Below are 15,491 nucleotides of genomic sequence, written 5' to 3'. Positions count from 1 at the left end.
CTACATCAGTCCAGGGTGTGAGCAATGTAGTTATACCGATCTTAACTCCCTGTGTAGACAGCTGTGTGTTGGCAGGAGAGCTTCTCCCACTGATATAGCTACTGCTTCTTGCAGACGTGTGGCGTTATTAAGCCGACAGGAGCTCTCTGATGAGACCTTGTATTCATGATACCATTAGCACTTCTGGATGATTTGATACCAATGTAGAAAAAAAAACAATCTTACAGAATGCCTCAGATCATAGAAATCATTAGCAAATAGTAATGTATATGCTAGTGTCTTGTGACATTCATGTGTTGGTATTTTTACAATTACTGCTTTCATACATGCTTACTTTGACATTTTATTACTATCTACTAATACAACAGACTATTACTGTTGTATTAGTAGATGCATGCACTGGAGTATGCATTTATTATTTTTCCCATTTCTTCCGTTTCACTGCTTCCTTAAGCCCTCTCTACAATGGGAAGTTGATTACTGACAACATTCTCCGTTACAGTGGGTTCCCTTGAACCAGTGCTGGCAATAGTTCAGCTGTTAGGGTAACCAGGGCAAACCTTTTTTCTGCACTGTTACAGAAACGTTCAAGAAGACATGTAACACTGTCCTGCTTACACTAGTAGCTCAACTGTTTTCAGCTATGGGTCCCCTTGAGTGCAGAAAGCATCTTCAACAGCTGGCCAGTTTCCTAATTTAAACTGGATAATATTAAAGAGACAAGGTGAGTGAGGTAATGTCTTTTGTTGGACTAACTTCTGTTGGTGAAAAGGACAAGCTTAAGAGTTCTTTAATAATCATTTTTAATTTTCCTCAACAGGATGTAGACTTCCGTTATGTGCATTTAATCCTCGTACTTACATGCTAACACCCCCTGAAATAATACTTACTCCCAATTACATAAGCCTTTCCATTATAACCTTAGCTGCTTCAGAAAATTCTATTTCAGTTTCAGTTAAGGAAATGTGGAATTGATTCTAAATTAAATTAAATTTATATGTAGCAAAACACCAAATTTTTAAGATTTCTCAAGAGTTTGAATATTAAACCATCTTATCTTTTTATAAAGGCTTGACTCGTGCCAGGAATGAACTTAGCCGGAATGAGGACTTCATGAAATTGTATCGGCAACTTGAAAACATGTTTTCAGACACATCTGTGACTTCAGCAAATGGAAATTTTCTTTACAACAATAGAACAGGTCAGTGTTTACCTTTGAAGTCAGCATATTTGCTTCCTGAATTTTTTCTAGAAGAGCACTTTTTCCCCTCAAAATTTAAATCTGGCAGAAGGTGTATTCAACATAAAGCCTAACTGCTGATTATTCGTGATGCAAAATAAGTCTGATATTCAGTGTGGTGCCTCTCTTTCCTAGTGCACAAAACTGGATGGTAGTTACATTGCAGCTTTTATGTGTTCTATTTAAACAGTTCCATCTGTCTTCAAATCACAGTTTTGTAGATCTGAAGCCTTGAAGTTCAGTTAGAATTTAACTATAAATTATTATTATAATCTCTTAACTAGCCTTGTGCAATACTTTTTTAATTTGACCACAACAAAAGTAATGTTCTGGTCTTGAAAAACTGGGTTTAACAAACATGCGCTTCAGTAATGAGTTCACTGAAGTTCATGTGCTAGATAGTTATTGTAATTAGATTGGAAATGTTGGGAATTGGTGCTTCTCAGACTTGGAAGAGAGAAGTAGACAAGAAAACAAAGTTCACAGAACCTCTTATATACTTATTCCAAAAAAGACACACAGGTATATTTTTTAAAATGACTTTATTTGGTTTACAGGACCTGCAAATAAAAATAAAATCATCTACAGTCATCCAAAATTAAAGAAATTAGAAGAGGTTGTAGTAGAACACTTCAAATCCTGGAAGGGATGTACAGGTAAATGTTAGTCTCCAAAACGTAATCTAATAGCACTATCTGGGTATGAATCCATAATATTCTTCTTTAATTGTTTCATTCATTTTAATTGAAATGTTCCTAGCCTCTTTTTGCCAGACACTAGGAATGGGTGACAAGGGATGGATCACTTGATGATTACCTGTTCCGTTCATTCCTTCTGAAGCACCTGGCATTGGCCACTGTTGGCAGACAGGATACTGGGCTAGATGGACCATTGGTCTGACCCAGTATGGCCATTCTTATGTTCTAATTCCTTAATTGATTGAAAGTCTTGCATATTTTTCTAGGTATTTTTATTTCATCCACTTGAAAAAATATCCCTGTGATGGGGCGGCTGCCCCTCACTGGCAGAAAAGGGGTTAAAAGCAGCCCTAGGGAGGCTGTGCTGGTGGCAGCCAATCAGGGCTAAGAAGGCCCATATAAAAAGGAAGCTACAAGGCAGAGTAGGGCAGTTCTCTGCTGGGAGCTCAGGGAGGAAGGACTGTGTCCCTGAAGGGCCAAGAGAACAGCCAAGGAAGCGGGCCGAGGAAGCCAGAGACAACTCCTGGCTGACTGCTGGGGGGTTGCAGACTGAGGCTCTGATACAAGGGTAAAGGGGGTGCCGGAGCCACGCGGGAAGTGGCTAGACCATGGACTGCAGTTTGCCACTGGCAGGAAGTGGCTGAACAGTATACTGCAGGCCCTCTGGAATGGGGGATCACAGTGTGTGGCACGGCCGGAGGGCTGTGTCACTGAAGAGGACACCATGGTCCTTGGAGAGACGTGGGTCCAAGAGCAGGAATCACGGCGGCAATGCACCACATAAAGGGGGCACACTCAACAGCAGAGCTAATTCCTAAGACACAAACGAGGGTGAGAAAACCTGGATTTGTGCTGGAAATGGCCCAACTTGATTATCATACACATTGTAAGGAGAGTGATCACTTTAGATAAGCTATTACCAGCAGGAGAGTGGGGTGGGAGGAGGTATTGTTTCATGGTCTCTGTGTATATAATGTCTTCTGCAGTTTCCACAGTATGCATCCGATGAAGTGAGCTGTAGCTCACGAAAGCTTATGCTCAAATAAATTGGTTAGTCGCTAAGGTGCCACAAGTCCTCCTATACTTATGAGTGTGATGGATGATGTAAATGTGGTAAATAGTTGCAGAATAATGGTGCTCTCTCCAAGTTAAGGTGCCACAAGTACTCCTTTTCTTTTTGCGAATACAGACTAACACGGCTGTTACTCTGAAACCAAGTTAATTGGTTCTTCTTCGAGTGATTGCTCATGTCCATTCAGTTTAGGTGTGTGCAGTTGTCCCATGTATCAGTGCTGGAATTTTTTCCCTCAGCAGTATCCGTAGGGGACTGGCTCCAGCGCCCCCTGGAGTGGCGTGCACATGCCGCGGTATATAGGGTGCCATCGGCTCTCCCCACCCTCAGTTTCTTCTTGCCACCAGTGACGGTGCTGGAACTGTTGCTGCTTCAGCTAGTGCTGTAGATGGTCGTTTGCACAAACTAGTTATGTCCTGTATTATACTATGTATAGCTTTTGATTAGTGTTTATAAATCCCGTAAGTATAGTTAGAGACTCTGTAGGTCCCCAACGGGACTTTGCCTCGGGACAGGCTTCAGGCGTCATCGGATGCGGTGGACACTGCTGGCTGAACCATAGCCTCAGCCGTCACCATGCACCAGGCATCCTGGCTGCCCCTCTCTGGCTTGTCCACGATGGCTCAGCAGTCGATGCAAGACCTTCCCTTTGATGGGCAAGCCCTTTTTGTGGAACAGACTGACAATAATTCCGTGGCCAAACAGACTCCTGCATGACCCTTAAAACGCTGGGCGTGTATGTTCCCGGCCCTGCCCGCAAGTGGTTTAAGCTGCAGGAGCCTCAGGGTCAGGGGACCCACCCTCTCTGGGAGCCTCCTCATAAGAAATCCAGAGGCTACCAGCAGTGTCCTAGCCAACAGCCTTCGCAGGCCTCTCGGTCGAGCTCGACCCACAATAAGTAAGCGGGCAAGTGCTCATTTTCAGGGTGCACCCAAGGGCAACATACCAGACTGTTCCCAGGATCCTCCCTCCCTTATTTTTACCAACTGCCTTTCTCCTTTCCTCCCTGCGTGGGCATCTATAACGTTGGAAAGATGGGTCCTCAGTACGATGGCGTGGAGTTACACCCTTCAGTTACTTTCTACCCCTCTTTCCAACCCCCCTCCCTGTCCCTCTTCAGGGACCCTTCTCATGAGGGTCTCCTCATGCAGGAGGTAGAGGGATTACTGCAGGTAGGTGTGGTGGAGGTCATTCCTCCAGAGTTCAAGAACAAGGGGTTCTGTTCCTGGTACTTTTTAATCCCAAAGGTCAAGGGCGGTCTACAATCTATTCTGGACCTACGAGACCTGAACCGCTTCCTAGCAAAGCTGAAGTTCCTCATGGTTTCCCTGGCCTCCATCATCCCTTCCCTGGATCCGGAAGACTGGTATGCCACCCTCAATCTGAAAAGTGCATACTTTCACATTGCCATCTTCGAGGGACACAGACTCTTCCTCTGGTTTACAGTGGGTCCCAAACCCTGTCAGTTTGCAGTCCTCCCGTTTGGCCTAGCAAGAACACCGCAGGTATTTACCAAGAGCATTTCAGTGGTGGCTGCCTACCTCAGATGTCGGGGTGTCCAGATCTACTCATACCTAGATGACTGGCTAGTCCAGGGCAGAGCCAGGTACAAAGGGATGTCATGAAGCTGTTAGCCTCCTGCCATTGCCTCGGTCTGTTGGTAAACGACAAAAAATCCATGTTGGTTCCGGTACATAGGATAGAGTTCATCGGCGCAGTGCTCGACTCGACCTGAGCCAGGGCGTTCCTGCCACTGGAGAGATTCAGGACACTGATGTATCTCATCGCGGAAGTCTCTGCATTTCCCCTGACCACGGCCAGGGTTTGCCTGTGTTTACTAGGTCACATGGCAGCGTGTACATATGTGGTGCGCCACGCCAGGCTCTGGATGCAACCCCTGCAGCAGTGGCTGGCGACGGTCTACTCCCAGTCCAGGGACCACCTGGAGAAGGTCGTCACCATCCCCATGACAGTACTTACCTTGCTGCTATGGTGGACCAACCCCAGGAAAGTCCTAGAAGGTGTTCCCTTTGTCAGCACTCCTCACTCAGTCGAGTTGGTTTCGGACGCCCTGGACTTGGGCTGGGGGTCACACCTCAGCACCCTCCAGACCCAAGGTATGTGGTCCCCAGAGGAATCGATACTACACTTTAACGTCAAAGAGCTCAGGGCAGTGCACAGTACATGCACAGTCTTCCGACCTTACCTGTTGGGCAGAGTGGTCAGAGTCCTCATGGACAACACAGCCTTGATGTTCTATATCAACAGACAAGGCGACGCGCACTCCTTGGCACTCTGTCTCTGGGACTTTTGCATTGACCACGGAATCCATCTAGAAGCGTGTCACTTCTGGGTGCCAAGAACACACTAGCATATCACCTAAGCAGGGACTTCTCCTCTGACCACAAGTGGGTGCTTCACCAGAAGGTAGCCAGCATGATCTTCCAGAGGTGGGGAACTCCCGAAGTGGATTTGTTTGCGACCAGGCAGAACAGGATGTGCCACAGATTTTGCTCCAGACAGGGTCTGGGCAAGGGCTCCCTCTCTGATGCCTTCCTCCTGCCATGGGCAGGAAGCCTGATGTATGCTGTCAAGGTTCCTCCCCCACTCTGAACTCTAGGGTACAGATGTGGGGACCTGCATGAAAAACCTCCTAAGCTTATCTTTACCAGCTTAGGTTAAAACTTCCCCAAGGTACAAAATATTCCACCCTTTGTCCTTGGATTGGCCGCTACCACCACCAAACTAATACTGGTTACTGGGGAAGAGCTGTTTGGACGCGTCTTTCCCCCCAAAATACTTCCCAAAACCTTGCACCCCACTTCCTGGACAAGGTTTGGTAAAAAGCCTCACCAATTTGCCTAGGTGACTACAGACCCAGACCCTTGGATCTTAAGAACAATGAACAATCCTCCCAACACTTGCACCCCCCCTTTTCTGGGAAATGTTGGATAAAAAGCCTCACCAATTTGCATATGTGACCACAGACCCAAACCCTTGGATCTGAGACCAATGAAAAAGCATTCAGTTTTCTTACAAGAAGACTTTTAATAAAAATAGAAGTAAATAGAAATAAAGAAATCCGCCCTGTAAAATCAGGATGGTAGATATCTTACAGGGTAATTAGATTCAAAAACATAGAGAACCCCTCTAGGCAAAACCTTAAGTTACAAAAAAGATACACAGACAGAAATAGTTATTCTATTCAGCACAGTTCTTTTCTCAGCCATTTAAAGAAATCATAATCTAACACGTACCTAGTTAGATTACTTACTAAAAGTTCTAAGATTCCATTCCTGGTCATTCCCCGACAAAGACAGACTATAGACAGACACACAGACCCTTTGTTTCTCTCCCTCCTCCCAGCTTTTGAAAGTATCTTGTCTCTTCATTGGTCATTTTGGTCAGGTGCCAGCGAGGTTACCTTTAGCTTTTTAACCCTTTACAGGTGAGAGGAGCTTTCCCCTGGCCAGGAGGGATTTCAAAGGGGTTTACCCTTCCCTTTATATTTATGACATATGCGTTCCCTCTGATTCTGCTCATCAGCAAGGTCCTAGTGAAAATCAAGAGAGGAAAGGCGCAGGTTATCATGATCGCCCTGGCGTGGCCTTGTCAGCATTGGTCCGGGACGCTATCAGGCTTGTCAGCGATCCCTCCCTGGCCCTGTCGAACCGACTGGGCCTGCTGTCACAGAATCACAGCCGACTCTTGTACCCCAACCTGGCGTCCGTCCACCTCACCACATCGATGTTGCGTGGCTGAACCCAGATGAACAGGCCTGTTTGGAAGGGGTCCAGAAGGTTCTCGAGAGTAGAAAGCCCTCAACTCAGCAGACCTACCTGGCAAAGTGGATAAGGTTCTCCCGCTGGGCAGCTGAACGGGGCATCTCCCCTTTGCATTCTTCGGTGCAGTCGATCTTAGACTACCTGCTTCATTTGAGGAACCAGGGTCTGGCACACTCCTCTATCAGGGTGCATCTGGTGGTCATTTCAGCCTTTCATCTGCCAATCCATGGCAGACGGTGTTCTCCCATGCCATAATGGTAAGGTTCCTTAGAGGCCTCGAGAGACTCTTTCCTCAAGTCTGGTTGCCAGCCCCTTAGTGGTATCTCAACTTGGTTCTGTCCTGGCTCACGGGACCACCTTTTGAGCCTTTGGCCTTATGCTCCCTGTCTCACCTATCATGGAAGGTAGCTTTCCTGGTGGCGTGATGTTAGCGAGGCGAGTCTCCGAGCTGTGAGCCCTGACCTCAGAACCGTTCACAGTCTTCAGTAAGGACAAGGTTCAGCTCTGGCCCCACGTGGCTTTCCTTCCCAGGGTGGTGTCCATTTTCCACATGAGCCAGGACGTCTTCCTTCCAGTCTTCTGCCCTAAGCCCCATGAGATTAGTGAAGAGAGGCGCCTTCAGACTTTGGACGTAAGAAGGGCTCTGGCTTTCCAGCTAGATCGGACAAAGCCTTTCTGTAAGTCAACTCAGCTTTTCATCTCTACAGCTGATAGGATGGAAGGCCTCCCAGTGTCCATGCAGAGGATTTCTAACTGGATCACCTCTTGCATTCGGACCTGCTACAGGTTGGCGGGAGTCCCTCCACTGCCAGTCTTCAGAGCCCACTCAACCGGAGTTCAGGCATCTTCAGCAGCCTTCCTGGCGCACTTCCCAATCCAGGACATCTGTTGAACTGTGACGTGGTCCTCGTTGCACACATTCACAGCCCACTACGCCATCACTCAGCCGGCCAGGGATGACGCTGGGTCCGGCAGAGCTGTGTTGCCATCTACACATCCGTGAACTCCTACCAACCTCTGAGGGGTACTGGTTGGGAGTCACCTTAGTGGAATGGACATGAGCAAGCATTCAAAGAAGAAAAGACAGTTACCTTTTCTGTAAGTGGTGTTCTTCGAGATGTGTTGCTCAAGTCCATTCCACAACCTGCCCTTCTTCCCCACTGTCGGAGTTTCTGGCAAGAAGGAACTGAGGGTGGGGGGAACCAGCAGTGCCCAATATACGGCAGCATGTGCACACCACTTTAGGGGGTGCCAAAGCTGGTCCCCTATGGATACTGCTGAGGCACCAGTGCACGTGGCGAGCACGCACACCTAAGTTGAATGGACATGAGCAACGCATCTCAAAGAACGCCAGTTACGGAAAAGGTAACTGTCTTTTTACTATGTGGTCGTTTTGATGTAAAATAATTCTGAATTTCCTATTGTTGTTGGTGCTCATGGCTTTACTTGAGCAACTTTAATTGTTGTACAATTAAGTGTTTGTGTTGGATACATACATAGAGACTGCAAATTCTTCAGGGAAGGAGACCATGCTCTTTTTAATAGGTTAGTGGGAAAGGGACTGTCTTTTTTTTAATTTTCAAGATGCATTGCCAAAGTAATGATATTACAGAAATATTGATTAAGCATAATAGTATTTATGTATGTGTTGATACCTTAAAAATTGGGGGAAAATATTTCAGGCCAGTATGTAAGGCTTGTTACAGTATTTTTTAATCTTATTCAACCAGTGTATAACTGCTTGTCTTTATAAATTACTATTTTTAATGTACTCTTTGATTTATAGATCTTTCTACCGTCACAGCATTGAATTTTTGCCAAAATTACGAAAATAATTTTGTCAGTAAAACACTAATTTTCCAATTTTAGATTAAAAAAGCTTGATGCTTTTGGTGTATGCTTAGCACAATAATACATAAAATAATTTGTGCAAATAACCATAGAAGTAAGAGGCTTGTGCTGACAGTTGAGGTTTGAGAGACTGCAGAAATTTTACTGGTGCTATGTTGCTACTTATTATTATTTATTCAGTTATAAAGATCTTATTGTTCATTTTTTATATGTCTAGGTCTGGAAAACATTTTATTGAAACTTCCTACAAAGTGAAAGTTGTAGATTTGTTTTTGTTTTTTTTTTTTCCGTGTAGCCAAATGGAAACAGAGAAGCAGATTTTTTTTATAGTTGGATGTGTGACATTAGCCACCTTCCAGTTTTCTGCAATAGTAGCTGTTTGTAGTGCTAAATAATCTATTTCCTTTTTTATCAACATAAAAAGTGCCTGGATATGTGCTCTCAGTACCCTGTCAATTATGTTAAATTTCCAAATCCAGTAAAGTTTAATCAGCTCAGCTCATCTACCAAGTAGGAGCTCATAATTAACGTTAACACACCTACTCATCTTCTCATCTCCTACTTGTCTGAGCTAAGAGGATGAATAAAATCTTCAGATGCTTAGGTCGGGGAATATCAAGTAGGAGAAGGGGAGGTTATTCGTTCTGCATACAGCGTTAGTGAGACCATTACTGGAATACTGTGTTCAGTTCTGGTTTCCATGCTTCAAAGGAGATGTTGAAAAATTGGAAAGCCTTCAGAAGAGAGCTGTAGGAATGATCTGAGGTCTGGAAAACTAGGGAGAGACTAAAGAAGCTCCAGTACATTTAGTTTATCCAAGAAAAAGGTTAAGAGCTGACTGATCATGGTCTACAAGTACCTACAAGGGGAAGAGATTTCTGACAGTAGACAGCTCTTTAATTTAGCAGAAAAAGGCATAATGAGAGCCAATGGCTAAAGCTAGACAAAATCAGATTAGAAATAAGGCACACACTTTTCACAGTGAGAGTAATTCATTGTAACAGCTTACCTAGGGATGTGGTAGATTCTTCATTAGTTAAGATCTTTAATCAACACTGGACATCTTTCTAAGGGAGATTTTTTAGCTCTGACAGAATTTACTGTCTTGATGCAGAGATCATATTCCATGATCATAATATGGTTCTTTCTGGCCTTTCACTTGACCTTTGAAGATTCATAGGTTGTAACATGTTGGCCCTGCAATGTGTCCTAAAATCAGTAAATCCTGGCTACTTAGGATCACAGGCAGGAGGGCTTGCCAGACCTCTTAAAAGCCATTAATATTCAATTCAGTTCAAATGTTTGAGATTTCTAATATTTAAGTATGGACCAAGATTTCTGAACCTTGTGGGTGAATAGTGTGTGCTAGGCATCAATTCTAAGCAAGAGATTAACAATTTTACAGTTATAATGCAAAATTAAAATGTATACATAAATAATTAAGCAGTCTTTTGTAGCACAGAGGTTAAGTTACTGTACCATGTTTGTCATTCATATGCTGGATATCTTGGGGAGCATCAGTATCATTGATCCATCACAGCATACTCCACCACTTCTCCTCAGTCCAAGTCTTTCCTAGAAGGAATCATAGAATCATAGAATATCAGGGTTGGAAGGGACCCCTGAAGGTCATCTAGTCCAACCCCCTGCTCGAAGCAGGACCAATTCCCAGTTAAATCATCCCAGCCAGGGCTTTGTCAAGCCTGACCTTAAAAACCTCTAAGGAAGGAGATTCTACCACCTCCCTAGGTAATGCATTCCAGTGTTTCAACACCCTCTTAGTGAAAAAGTTTTTCCTAATATCCAATCTAAACCTCCCCCACTGCAACTTGAGACCATTACTCCTCGTTCTGTCATCTGCTACCATTGAGAACAGTCTAGAGCCATCCTCTTTGGAATCCCCTTTCAGGTAGTTGAAAGCAGCTATCAAATCCCCCCTCATTCTTCTCTTCTGCAGGCTAAACAATCCCAGCTCCCTCAGCCTCTCCTCATAAGTCATGTGTTCTAGACCCCTAATCATTTTTGTTGCCCTTCGCTGGACTCTCTCCAATTTATCCACATCCTTCTTGTAGTGTGGGGCCCAAAACTGGACACAGTACTCCAGATGAGGCCTCACCAATGTCGAATAGAGGGGAACGATCACGTCCCTCGATCTGCTCGCTATGCCCCTACTTATACATCCCAAAATGCCATTGGCCTTCTTGGCAACAAGGGCACACTGCTGACTCATATCCAGCTTCTCGTCCACTGTCACCGCTAGGTCCTTTTCCGCAGAACTGCTGCCTAGCCATTTGGTCCCTAGTCTGTAGCGGTGCATTGGATTCTTCCATCCTAAGTGCAGGACCCTGCACTTATCCTTATTGAACCTCATCAGATTTCTTTTGGCCCAATCCTCCAATTTGTCTAGGTCCTTCTGTATCCTATCCCTCCCCTCCAGCGTATCTATCACTCCTCCCAGTTTAGTATCGTCCGCAAATTTGCTGAGAGTGCAATCCACACCATCCTCCAGATCATTTATGAAGATATTGAACAAAACCGGCCCCAGGACCGACCCCTGGGGCACTCCACTTGATACCGGCTGCCAACTAGACATGGAGCCATTGATCACTACCCGTTGAGCCCGACAATCTAGCCAACTTTCTACCCACCTTATAGTGCATTCATCCAGCCCATACTTCCTTAACTTGCTGACAAGAATACTGTGGGAGACCGTGTCAAAAGCTTTGTTAAAGTCAAGAAACAATACATCCACTGCTTTCCCTTCATCCACAGAACCAGTAATCTCATCATAAAAGGCGATTAGATTAGTCAGGCATGACCTTCCCTTGGTGAATCCATGCTGGCTGTTCCTGATCACTTTCCTCTCATGCAAGTGCATCAGGATTGATTCTTTGAGGAACTGCTCCATGATTTTTCCAGGGACTGAGGTGAGGCTGACTGGCCTGTAGTTCCCAGGATCCTCCTTCTTCCCTTTTTTAAAGATTGGCACTACATTAGCCTTTTTCCAGTCATCCGGGACTTCCCCTGTTCGCCACGAGTTTTCAAAGATAATGGCCAATGGCTCTGCAATCACAGCCGCCAATTCCTTCAGCACTCTCGGATGCAACTTGTCCGGCCCCATGGACTTGTGCACGTCCAGCTTTTCTAAATAGTCCCTGACCACCTCTATCTCCACAGAGGGCTGGCCATCTCTTCCCCATTTTGTGATGCCCAGCGCAGCAGTCTGGGAGCTGACCTTGTTAGTGAAAACAGAGGCAAAAAAAGCATTGAGTACATTAGCTTTTTCCACATCCTCTGTCACTAGGTTGCTTCCCTCATTCAGTAAGGGGCCCACACTTTTCTTGGCTTTCTTCTTGTTGCCAACATACCTGAAAAAACCCTTCTTGTTACTCTTGACATCTCTCGCTAGCTGCAGCTCCAGGTGCGATTTGGCCCTCCTGATTTCATTCCTTCATGCCCGAGCAATATTTTTATACTCTTCCCTGGTCATATGTCCAACCTTCCACTTCTTGTAAGCTTCTTTTTTATGTTTAAGATCCGCTAGGATTTCACCATTAAGCCAAGCTGGTCGCCTGCCATATTTACTATTCTTTCGACTCATTGGGATGGTTTGTCCCTGTAACCTCAACAGGGATTCCTTGAAATACAGCCAGCTCTCCTGGACTCCTTTCCCCTTCAAGTTAGTCCCCCAGGGGATCCTGGCCATCCGTTCCCTGAGGGAGTCGAAGTCTGCTTTCCTGAAGTCCAGGGTCCGTATCCTGCTGCTTACCTTTCTTCCCTGCGTCAGGATCCTGAACTCAACCAACTCATGGTCACTGCCTCCCAGATTCCCATCCACTTTTGCTTCCCCCACTAATTCTACCCAGTTTGTGAGCAGCAGGTCAAGAAAAGCGCCCCCCCTAGTTGGCTCCTCTAGCACTTGCACCAGGAAATTGTCCCCTACGCTTTCCAAAAACTTCCTGGATTGTCTATGCACCGCAGTATTGCTTTCCCAGCAGATATCAGGAAAATTAAAGTCACCCATGAGAATCAGGGCATGCGATCTAGTAGCTTCCGTGAGCTGCCGGAAGAAAGCCTCATCTACCTCATCCCCCTGGTCCGGTGGTCTATAGCAGACTCCCACCACTACATCACTCTTGTTGCTCACACTTCTAAACTTAATCCAGAGTCACTCAGGTTTTTCTACAGTTTCGTACCGGAGCTCTGAGCAGTCATACTTCTCCCTTACATACAGTGCTACTCCCCCACCTTTTCTGCCCTGCCTGTCCTTCCTAAACAGTTTATAACCATCCATGACAGTACTCCAGCATGTAAGTATGTGCAAAGTAGCTGTTTCATGTTTTAATTTGATTGGCCACAAGTGCCTCCTGAACTGCTTTCTGGATGCTGGGTTACACTTCCTGCAGGAACAGCTGCAGGAAGTGTAACCCAGCATCCAGAAAGCAGTTCAGGAGGCACTTGTGGCCAATCAAATTAAAACATGAAACAGCTACTTTGCACATACTTATAACAAAGGCAAACACCCTAGAGTAGTGCTCCTGTTGATCAATGCAAGGTCAGAGATCAGGAAGCCCTTTATTATTCAGTCTTATAAGAAAATCAGCACAGGGCACCAGCCTACTCCGTGAATCTAGCAACATGGGCATCCTGCTAATCTATAGACTTTTGAAAAGGAGTCAACTGAGATACTGTGTGAAATAGTAAAAATAACGAGGAGTCCTTGTGGCACCTTAGAGATTAACAAATTTATTTGGGCATAAGCTTTCGTGGGCTAAAACCCACTTCATCAGATGCATGGAGTAAAAAAGACAGTAAGAAGAATATATATTATAGCACATGAAAAGATGGGAGTTGCCTTACCAAGTGGGGGGTCAGTGCTAACAAGCCAATTCGATTAAGGTGGAAGTGGCTTATTCTCATTCTTAATTGAATTGGCTTGTTAGCACCTACCCCCCTTTTGGTAAGGTAACTCCCATGTTTTCATGTGCTATAATATATATTCTTCTTACTGTATTTTTCACTCTATGCATCTAATGAAGTGGGTTTTGGCCCATGAAAGCTTATGCCCAAATAGATTTGTTAGTCTCTAAGGTGCCACAAGGACTCCTCGTTATTTCTGTTGATACAGACTATCACGGCTACCATTCTGAAACCTGTGTGAAATAGTGATGTTGTTTCCAAGGCTTATTGTCCATGTGTGTCTAAACACCGTGTTGATGCTGCAATGACCCAAAACCACCACTTCTACCCTTTGTACCCTTGACTTTTTCCAAATAATCTCTGGACCTACACACGTGCAGCCAGTCACACTCTGGATTAGATTTTCAGACTCAAATGAAATACAGGGAATACAAGAAACAGCTTCTGGTAATCTCCTTCCTGCAGACAAGAAGCAATCATACTAGTCCACCCCCAGAAGCTCATGGACCCAGTAAAATTCCAAAGCATCATTGCATGTAACTCTGTGTCACCAAAAACTAAGCGAGTCACTGTAACTATTCCATAACCACAGCAATTGACACTGACAGCGAAGTGCCACCCTTCCCAAGAGATCTCCACGGTTCTCTGCAGTCTGTGACAGGAGTCAGAGGAGGAGAATTTGTACATCAGCAGTGTAAAATATAGGCAGGTGCAGACAGCATCCAACAAGGAATTTTTGTGAGCCTATGCCCTCTCTGTGGAAGACATAAAGAAATCCTGTCTTTCCACCTTTGTATCTGCTAAATCAGCACTAAACTATAATTCATGGCTCCCTTGAAGAGCCATAAATGGTTCATGGGGGATTCACAAGTGTTGGGAAAAGGTTTTTAATTGATACCCCAATTTTTTGTTTGCTTTTAATTAAGAGGCTATTAAACTGGGCTTAAAAATCACCTGTGTCTTATCTATGGGTCTGTGTCTTATGCTCCTGCTGCTGCAGGGGTTGGGTGCCTCTGCTCATGGAGGTAGCCTTTTGCAGAGAGACTCCCGGTTAGGGGAAACATTGAACAGGAAGTCTCTCAGCTGAAAGACCCCAGCTGGAACAGAGGCAGAGAGAGCCTCCCAGTGCAAGCAGTTAGGGGAAAGGGGCTGAGGGATATCCTTGTACTGGAACAACTTTTACCACGTGCTAAACCTACATGTAGCAAACGTTTGGCTGAAGATGATGATTTTAATAATGTTAAATAGAAAAAGAAGAAAAGCAGACAATCCAATTATAGTTACATTATGCTTGGATTTTTGTGTGTCAGTATTACTGCAGAAAGTCCACAGCCCCAATGTGTCATTTGTTTTAAAATGTTAGTAAATGAAAGTATGAGGCCAGAGAAACTACAGAGACATTTAGAAACCAGACATCTGGAATTCATAAAAAAAAGCCCAACAATATTTTCTTTCCGAAACTTGAAGAATTAAAGCAGCAATAAAGTAATGTCTAAAGAAGTGTCTGTTACTCAAAAAGCTTTACAAGCATCTTATGTTGTGGCCAGGCGAATTGCAAAATGTAAACATGCATACACCGTTGGTGAGACCCTTCTACTTCCAGCAGCAATAGACGTGTGTAGAATTATGACTCGGTAACGAGCAGCCACGATGCTGAAAACCATTCCTATGTTAAACAATACCCTTCATCGATGTACTGATGACCTTGCAGAAAATGTCCAGGACCAATTGATGGAACAATTTAAGAAGAGCCAGTATTTCGCTCTGCAGCCTGATGAATCCAGACATAGCCAAAATGACTCAACTTCTATGTTATGTGATATTGATAAGTCAAAGCAAGTACAATAGTTGAAGAACTTTCATTTTGCAAAGAAATCCCAACCCAAATAACTGGTGAGGAAATATTCAAGGTTCTCGATAAATTT

General features: G+C 44.7%; 1 protein-coding gene across 10 annotated transcripts in view; it reads left to right on the top strand.

The window, feature by feature from the left end:
• The window catches only part of FANCM (FA complementation group M), a 142,688-nt gene that overhangs the window by 64,218 nt on the left and 62,979 nt on the right, over positions 1 to 15,491 (top strand). For 9 of the 10 annotated variants that reach the window (XR_013346470.1, XR_013346469.1, XM_077819707.1 and 6 more), the window contains 2 exons: positions 1,070 to 1,201; positions 1,798 to 1,896. Coding sequence is in view for 8 of the 10 variants with exons in the window: in XM_077819707.1 (XP_077675833.1) it covers positions 1,070 to 1,201; positions 1,798 to 1,896 (231 nt within the window). In the remaining 2 variants the exon portion in view is untranslated. Of the gene's footprint in view, positions 1 to 597; positions 725 to 1,069; positions 1,202 to 1,797; positions 1,897 to 15,491 lie in introns of those variants that run through there. The other variant, XM_077819710.1, reaches the window with a different exon arrangement.

Source organism: Eretmochelys imbricata, chromosome 6 (assembly GCF_965152235.1).
Source record: "Eretmochelys imbricata isolate rEreImb1 chromosome 6, rEreImb1.hap1, whole genome shotgun sequence".
In the NCBI taxonomy this organism is placed as follows: Eukaryota; Metazoa; Chordata; order Testudines; family Cheloniidae; genus Eretmochelys; species Eretmochelys imbricata.
This window is presented reverse-complemented; position numbering and strand designations above follow the sequence as displayed.